This window comes from Ovis aries, chromosome 3 (assembly GCF_016772045.2).
Source record: "Ovis aries strain OAR_USU_Benz2616 breed Rambouillet chromosome 3, ARS-UI_Ramb_v3.0, whole genome shotgun sequence".
Classification (NCBI taxonomy): Eukaryota; Metazoa; Chordata; class Mammalia; order Artiodactyla; family Bovidae; genus Ovis; species Ovis aries.
The window spans coordinates 144,536,354-144,545,971 of NC_056056.1; the positions used below are offsets into that span (position 1 = coordinate 144,536,354).

The 9,618-nt window shown below is 38.3% G+C and overlaps 1 protein-coding gene across 50 annotated transcripts in view; it reads right to left on the reverse strand.

Annotated features, from left to right (window-relative positions):
* Window positions 1-9,618, reverse strand: part of PPHLN1 (periphilin 1) — a 170,482-nt gene that overhangs the window by 64,141 nt on the left and 96,723 nt on the right. For all 50 annotated transcript variants that reach the window (XM_060412749.1, XM_060412745.1, XM_060412748.1 and 47 more), the window contains one exon: window positions 8,442-8,561. In XM_060412749.1, the coding sequence (XP_060268732.1) occupies window positions 8,442-8,561 (120 nt within the window). The remainder of the gene's footprint in view (window positions 1-8,441; window positions 8,562-9,618) is intronic.

Sequence of the window (9,618 nt, forward strand, 5' to 3'; positions counted from 1 at the left end):
CCCCATCCCATCCTTCAAGGTCATCCCAGTGCACCAGCCCTGAGCACCCTGTCTCATCCTGTGCAGAATTTCTTCAATCAACACTGCACTGTATCTTTGTTAGCAGTTCCTGGGCCACATGCCTTGTTGATGTTGCAAATTGTCTCCACTGCTTTATGACCCATTTTAAACTCAAATGAGAAAATCGCTCAAAATTGCTTTTTGTCTAACATCATTTCCCTAATCTAAAATAAATACAAAACAAATAGCAAGTAATATATCTTTAGCAAAAAATATAAAGTGATAAATGTGTATTAAAATGATGTATAAGATAACCACACTTATTTAAGAAGGTATTCCAATACCAAATAGCAAAGTTCAATGATGCAAAACAGCAATTACTTTTGCAACAATCTAATACACTTAAATACATACAATCTTCTGGGAGTCCCAAAGGAGAAGAGACAGAGAGAAAGACGGAGAGAAAATATTTGAATAAATAATGACTGAAAACTTCCAAATTTGGTCAAAGACCTGAATTCAAACATCTAAGAAGCTCAAAGAACCAAGTAAGATGAACTCAAAAGAGCTCAAAAGACATATTACAATCAAACGTTCAGGACAAAGATAAAGGGAGAAAAAAGCAACGAGAAACAAAATCATTAATACAAGAGGTCATCACTAAAATTAAGTAGATTTCTCATCAGAAACTTTGGAGGCCAGAAGACAATGGACTGACATGTCCAAAGTGTTAAAAGAAAAAAGTGCCAACAAAGATTGCTATATCCAGTGAAACTGTCCTTTGAAAGTGATGGAGAAATTAACACATTCCTGGTAAACAAAAGCTGAGAGAGATGATGACACTAGATCTGTCATGCAAGAAATCCTCAAGGGAGTCTTAAAAGGTATAAGGAAAGGACACGAGATAGTATCCTGAAGCTGTGTGGAAGAAAAAAGAGCTCACTATACCTAAATGCATGGTCAATTATAATGGCTAATATAAACTGTACTTTTTATTTGCAACATGATTTAGGAGACTATGACATTTAAAGAAAAAAATTATAGGTATAAAAGTTGGTATCATTGCAATGTTGGTTTATAACTCCAAATCTTGAGAGTCCCTTGGACAGCAAGGATATCAAACCAGTCAATCCTAAAAGAATCAATCCTGAATATTCACTGGAATATTAACTGATGCTGAAGCTGAAACTCCAATCTTTTCACCACCTGATGTGAAGAGCTGACCCACTGGAAAAGACTCTGATGCTGGGAAAGATTGAGGGCAGAAGGAGAAGGGTGCAACATACGATGAGATGGTTAGATGGCATCATCGACTCAATGGACATGAGCTTGAGCAGACTCCAGAAATAGTGAAGGATAGGGAAGCCTGGCATGCCGCAGTCCATAGAGTCACAGAATCAGATATGACTGAGCGACTGAACAATGACAACAACAAGGAGCTCCTTGTTCCAATGAGCAAGCACCTTTTAATTTTTTGTCTGCAGTCATCATCTGTAGTGATTTTAAGCCCAAGAAAATGAAGTCTCTCACTGTTACACTGTTTCCCAACTATCTGCCTCGAAGTGATGGGACTGGATGCCATTATCTTTCTCTTTGAATGTTAAGTTTTAAGCCAGCCTTTTCACTCTCATCTTTTACTTTCATCAAGAGGCTCTTTAGTTCTTCTTCACTTTCTGCCATACAGGTGGTGTCATTTGCATATCTGAGGCTATTGATATTTCTCCCGGCAATCTTGATTCCAGCTTGTGCTTCATCCAGCCTGGCATTTCAAATGATATACTCTACATATAAGCAAAATAAGCAAGGTGACAATATACAGCCTTGACGTACTCCTTTCCCTGTTTGGAACCAGTCTGTTGTTCCATGTCCAGTTCTGTTGCTTCTTGACCTGCATAGAGATTTCTCAGGAGACAAGTAAGGTGGTCTGGTATTCCCATCTCTTTAAGAATTTTCCACAGTTTGTGCTGATCCACACAGTCAAAGGCTTTGGTGTAGTCAATAAAGCAAAAGCATATGTTTTTCTGGAACTCTCCTGCATTTTTGATGAGCCAGCAGATGTTTGCAATTTGATCTCTGGTTCCTCTGCCTTTCCTAAATTCAGCTTGAACATCTGGAAGTTCATGGTTCATGTACTGTTGAAGCTTGGATTGGAGAATTTTGAACACTACTTTGAGATGAGTGAAATGAGTGAAATTGTGTGGTAGTTCAATGCCAAATTGAACATTCTTTGGCATTGCCTTTCTTTGGGATTGGAATGAAAACTGACCTTTTCCAGTCCTGTGGCCACTGATGAGTTGAAAACTGACCTTTTCCAGTCCTGTGGCCACTGATGAGTCTTCCAAATTTGCTGGCATATTGAGTGCAGCACTTTCGCAGCATCATCCTTCAGGATTTGAAATAGCTCAACTGCAATTCCATCATCTCCATTAGCTTTGCTCACCGTGATGCTTTCTAAGACCCACTTAACTTCACATTCCAGAATGCCTGGCTCTAGGTGAGTGATCACACCATTGTGATTATCTTGGTCATGAAGATCTTTTTTGTATAGCTCTTCTGTGTATTCTTGCCACCTCTTCTTAATATCTTCTGCTTCTGTTAGGTCCATACCATTTCTGTCCTTTATCAAGCCCATCTTTGCATCGTATCTCTAATTATCTTAGTATCTCTAATTTTCTTGAAGAGATCTCTAGTCTTTCCCATTCTGTTGTTTTCCTCTATTTCTTTGCATTGATCACTGAGGAAGGCTTTCTTATCTCTCCTTGCTATTCTTTGGAACTCCGCATTCAGATGCTTATATCTTTCCTTTTCTCCTTTGCTTTTCGCTTCTCTTCTTTCCACAGCTATTTGTAAGGCCTCCCCAGACAACCATTTTGCTTTTTTGCATTTCTTTTCCATAGGGGTGGTCTTGATCCCTATCTCCTGTACAATGTCACGAATCTCTGTCCATAGTTCATCAGGCACTATATCTATCAGATATAGTCCCTTAAATCTATTTCTTACTTCCACTGTATAATCATAAGGGATTTGATTTAGGTCATACCTGAATGGTCTAGTGGTTTTCTCCACTGTCTTCAATTTAAGTCTGAATTTGGCAATAAGGAGTTCGTGATCTGAGCCACAGTCTCTTAAAAGTGCTAAAATGCCAAAATCAACCTACTTCTTTTAAATCTAGCATTTATTAAATGTAGTGGGGCTAACGGGCTTCCCTAGTGGCTCAGTGGTAAAGGATCCACTTGCCAATTTAGCAGACACTGGTTCAATCCCTGGGTCCATCCCCTGGAGAAGGAAACAGCAACCCACTCTAGTATTCTTGCCTGGAAAACAACCATGAAAAAGGAGCCTGGTGGGCCACAGTCCATGGGGTGGCAAGAGAATCAGATACGACTTAGCAACTAAACAACGAAAACACTGGCACTGACAGAATCTTTTTTGCTCTTCCTCAGGTCACTAAGACTATTGAGAACTATCATTCTATCAAATACTTTCAGAAATTCCCTATTAGAGTCCAAAAGGTAAAAGTAAAAACGTGAAAAGAATAGTGAACTCCTTAAATATTCCTGATATTTAAGCACAGCACTGAATTTATCTTCAACTTCACTGACTATGAGGAAACAATGGAAACAGTGTCAGACTTTATTTTTTTGGGCTCCAAAATCACTGCAGATGGTGACTGCAGCCATGAAATTAAAAGACGCTTACTCCTTGGAAGAAAAGTTATGACCAACCTAGATAGCATATTCAAAAGCACAGACATTACTTTGCCAACAAAGGTCCATCTAGTCAAGGCTATGGTTTTTCCTGTGGTCATGTATGGATGTGAGAATTGGACTGTGAAGAAGGCTGAGCGCCGAAGAATTGATGCTTTTGAACTGTGGTGTTGGAGAAGACTCTTGAGAGTCCCTTGGACTGCAAGGAGATCCAACCAGTCCATTCTGAAGGAGATCAGCCCTGGGATTTCTTTGGAAGGAATGATGCTAAAGCTGAAACTCGAGTACTCTGGCCACCTCATGCAAAGAGTTGACTCATTGGAAAAGACTCTGATGCTGGGAGGGATTGGGGGCAGGAGGAGAAGGGGATGACAGAGGATGAGATGGTTGGATGGCATCACTGACTCGATGGACGTGAGTCTGAGTGAACTCTGGGAGTTGGTGACGGACAGGGAGGCCTGGCGTGCTGCAATTGATGGGGTCGCAAAGAGTCGGACATGACTGAACAACTGAACTGACTGACTGACTGACCTATAAACTACATGGTCTCCCAACCAACTTGTTTAAAACTGTATTGATGACAGCGAGAGAAGACAAACTGGAAACCTAAATTTAATCTCCTTTCTTGACAGTTAATATAAAGACTGTCACTAAACACATGAACAGAGAGGACCATGCAAAACTCTTCCCTGGCATCAAGGTCTTTCCACCTCAGAAGAGCTATATTCTGAATATTCCACTTCAGATAGGGGTTTATAGAACCAAGGCCAACATTCTTAGAAAGTCTATATCTCAAAAAAAAAAAAAAAAGAATCACTGAAATTAGCAACTATTTAACAACTGCCTAAAAACAAATGTGACTATCCTTGCCCAAAAGACAGAGTATCCTAAGAATTTCCCAAATGCCTTTTCTCCAGTATGGAAAAGTATCAACAAAACTTGAAGAACTTTTCAGACACTGCTACAAGACTGATGCTGTACAACACTGATGTACACCAACTAACAAACATATTATAGTAATTTCAACAGTACTCTTACCTTGCCTTTGCTCTAACAGAAAATTACCTCTGACCTATGACTCCACACACAGATTTTAGGATTCCTGAAATCCTTCTCATTAATTCAAAAATCTAGCAAAGTCTGGGCACATTATAGAGAAACAACAAGACTGCTGGAAAAACATCTTTCAAGACTCAATGTCACTAACTATTCAGAGTCAAGATCCAGTCAAGAAATGAAAACAGACTATAAATAAAATAATCAAAAACTGGAAAAGATGGATAGTAAGATTTTTTTAAAATTTCAGTTCAGTTCAGTTGCTCAGTCATGTCTAACTCCATGGACTGCAGCACACCAGGCTTCTCCTGGATCTTGCTCAAACTCATGTCCATTGAGTCGGTGATGTCATTCAATCATCTCATCCTCTCTCATCCCCTTCCCCTCCTGCCTTCAATCTTTCCCAGCATCAGGGCCTTTTCCAATGAGTCAGTTCTTCCCATTAAGTGGCCAAAGTATTGGAGCTTCAGCTTCAGCATCAGTCCTTCCAATGAATATTCAAGACTGATTTCCTTTAGGATTGACTGGTTGGATCTCCTTGCTGTCCAAGGGATTCTGAAGAGTCTTCTCCAACACCACAATTCAAAATCATCAGTCCATTGTGCAGCCTTGTTTATGGTCCAACTCTCACAGCATACAGAACTACTGGAAAAACCATAGCTTTGTCTGTATGGACTTTTGTCGGTAATGTCTCTGCTTTTTAATATGCTGTCTAGGTTTGTCAAAGTTTTTCTTCCAAGGAGCAAATGTGTTAATTTCATGGCTGCAATCACCATCTGCAGTGATTTTGGACCCCACAAGAGACCCAGCCAGACCTGGCTTTGTGTGTTTGGGTGTCTCCTGAAGAGGCACGGGTGAGCTGTGGCCTGCTCTGGGGACAGGGGCTCTGGCTACAGCAGATCTGGGTGTGCGGCATGTGAACCCCACCATAGAGCCACCAAGCAGACAACCCACAAACTGGAGAATAATTCTGCCAAAGAAGTTCTCACACTGTTGTGAAAGCTCTAGGGCCCACAACAGATTTCCCAAACTGGGGATCCAGCAAAGGGACGGAGAACCCCCAGGGAATTTGACTTTGAAGACCACTGGGATTTGATTTTTTAAATTAAGAGATATCAAAATGACAAGGAGGGAGAATGAATATATCTTAATAATACCTTTGCTAACTAAAGCTATGTGGGCTTTCCTGGTGACTCAGTGGTAAAGAATCTGCTTGCCAATGCAGGAGACGTGGGTTTGATCCCGTTGAGAAGATCCCATAAAGAAGGAAATGGCCATACACTCCAGTATTTTTGCCTGGAAAGTGTCACACACTGAGGAGCCTCGTGTGCTACAGTCCATGGGATCACAGAAGAGTCATATATGACTTAGTGACTAAACAACAGTTGAAGATACCATATTTAGCAAACAAATAACTAAGTATATTTTGGAAGTTTTTGGTTTAATTACTCTGAGAAAAATTATCAGACACCCAAATAAGCAACTTTAAAATACATATTTCTATTATTAATATAAAAACTATTACTCTAAATTCTTAAGGAAGTTAAATGACCCTATCAAATGTAATACTCTTCATGCTTTGAAATAGCGCTAGACAGCTCATGCAGCTCAATTCCAGAAAAATAAACAACCCAATAAAAAAACGGACCAAAGAACTAAACAGACATTTCTCCAAAGAAGGCATACAGATGGCTAACAAACACATGAAAAGATGCTCAACATCACTCATTATCAGAGAAATGCAAATCAAAACCACAATGAGATACCATCTCACGCTGGTCAGAATGGCTGCTATCAAAAAGTCTAAAAACAATAAATGCTGGAGAGGGTGTGGAGAAAAGGAAACCCTTTTACACTGTAGGTGGGAATGGAAACTAGTACAGCCACTATGGAGAACAGTGTGGAGAGTCCTTAAAAAACTGGAAACAGAACTGCCATATGACCCAGAAATCCCACTGCTGGACATACACACTGAGGAAACCAGAATTCAAAGGGAATTGGCGTGTACGCCAATGTTCATCGCAGCACTGTTTACAACAGCTAGGACGTGGAAGCAACCTAGATGTCCATCGGCAGACGAATGGATAAGAAAGCTGTGGTACATATACAGAATGGATTATTACTCAGCTATTAAAAAGAATGCATTTGAATCAGTTCTAATGAGGTGGATGAAACTGGAGTCTATTAAACAGAGTGAAGTAAGCCAGGAAAAAAAAACACCAATACAGTATATTGACACATATATATGGAATTTAGAAAGATGGTAATGATGACTCTGTATGTGAGACAGCAAAAGAGACACAGATGTAAGGAACCGACTTTTGGACTCTGTGGGAGAAGGCGAGGGTGGGATGATTTGAGAGAATAGCATTGAAACATGTGTATTACCATATGTGAAATAGATCACCAGTCCAGGTTCAATGCATGAGACAGGGCACTCAGGGCCATGGCATTGAGACGACCCTGAGGGATGGGATGGGGAGGGAGGTGGGAGGGAGGTTCAGGATTGGGGACACACGTTCACCCATGGCTGATTCATGTCAATGTATGGCAAAAACCACTACAATACTGTAATTAGTCTCCAATTAAAATTAATAAATTAATTAAAAAAATAAAAATAGCACTAGAGAGGTACCAAAGAGACACAGCTTGATATTTTTGATACCTTTACTTGAAAATATGTATAAATATCTATTATTATCTCTACAGTGACAAGGAAACTTTGGCCTACGTAAGAAAAACTGATAGCTAAATGACAATGACACATCAGCATTTTGAAAAAGAAAGGCTCTATTTCTATAAGCACTGACAGGGTTTGTACTGATTTGTACTTTCTATGAACAGTGTATATTAGTTACTTTCGAAAGGTCTTTCCACAGTGTATTAATATACACATAGATATAGAATTTATACATTGAATTCCAACGTTTCATCTCTTTTATCAAAGGACCTGTCTTAAAAGGCATTCAAAAATATAAAGTCAGAAATCTCTTCCAAATATAATCTATCATGGTACAGAGATTGTTATATTCTCTACCATGTCCAAATAATTCCTCTAGTAACAAATCCTGAATCTAGAAGGTTAACTTTGCCCATAAAATATCTGTATTTCTTTTACAGGTTACAGAAAAATTTTTCAGTACATTTTCCAATATTTTAATGCAAATATTTTATAAAGCATATTCTGTGGACCCAAAAATGTTCTCATTTTTTGGTACTCAGGATTCATCAAAAATCACAGGTAGACCAAACAATGCATAATTGCATTTCTTGGGATATATATGAAAAAATTTACATAGAGTATAACATGCAATATAAATATAACCCAGATGCAAGGTTTAATTATATTTTTGTTCTGAACTCACTGATTTATGACTGGTGGCTTAGCATGTCTAGAAATATTTTTAAAAGCTCATAAAAGCAGCATATATAAATACAGCATCTTCCTAATAATGCTCCACATTTATACCATTCTTATACTTCTAAACTACAAGAGACATTCAGACATAGCATAATTATGGAACTCAGAGTAATTCATATTCATATTATTATTATGTGTGGTAAAATTTAGTAATTCACGAGGACATTTTCCCCAAACATATTTTAAAACACTAGAAGAACCCAAAATTTCATCTATAATTTAAAATCCAGACAAATACAGAAGAAATTATGCCTTACCTCATACTCAGAAATTTCAGGTAAGTTACTTTCATCTGCCTTCTCTAGCTTTTCAGCAGCCCACTTGCTTGCAGCTTCAGCAAGTTCCTTTTCAGTTAGCCTACTGGGTTTTTCTAATACCTAATAAAAACAAAAGAAAGGTTCTGTTACAATTGTTAAGGTTTTTTAAATTTCAAATACATCAGGAAGTATATCCCACTTAATGCTTAAAATCATATAAGCATTCAAATTTATATAAAGAACAAGTATATTCTTTACTTTTTCAAAAATTAACAGAACTTCTTTAAGTTGCCTTTTGTCTGGGACATATAGACTAGACGTGACTCCTAATTTCATTTATATAAAGCTTTAGAAATTCATCTAATGAATGAAACAAAAGACATTGACAACTAATACACTATACAATTTATAGAATATATAGACATTATACTGAGTTCAACTTTATATCTTTAATTATATTCAATGAAATAAATAATGACAAAATTTCATCAAGGTAAATTCCTAATTAATGCAACAGAAAAGTCCAGATATGCTATGGCTGCGTTTGAATAGCAGTTTCATCATTAGGGAGGTTAGACGATTTTATATACATATCTTATGATACTGTGAGCCTTGGTTTTCTCATTTATAAAATAGGGGTTACTAATATTACATTCATGCTTAAATAAAGCAGTTGTGAGAATCAAGAGCAGTAACAGACCTGAAAGCATCTAGTGTAATGCTTGGGAGTTTAATTTCATCTTCATCTCTTACTTCTGTAAAGTTGTCTCACTCTTCCTAAACATACCTCCTCTGGATGACAGTGGCAGTAAAAATCCCCATGTTGGCTAGCAGTGCCAAAAAGACAAACCGGTAAAGGTTTGCTAGAGCTTTGGGTAAAGACACACCAACCCAAGCTCTGGGAGAGGAAGTTGGAAACTGAGTTCAAGCATATGGGCAACAATATAGCAAATAACGTTCATGGAATGAAGCCCCAATAAAAATCCCAGAGACTGAAGCTCAGGCAAGCTACCGAGCTGGAAATACATTTTGAATATGTCGCCGGGGGAGGCAATGGGTCTGGACTCCACAGAGAAAGGACAACTAGAAGCTCCATTTATGGGACATTCCAAATCTTGCCCTCTGTGTATCTCCCTTTCTTTTGGTTCTAATCTGTATTCTTTTGCTATAGTAAAAC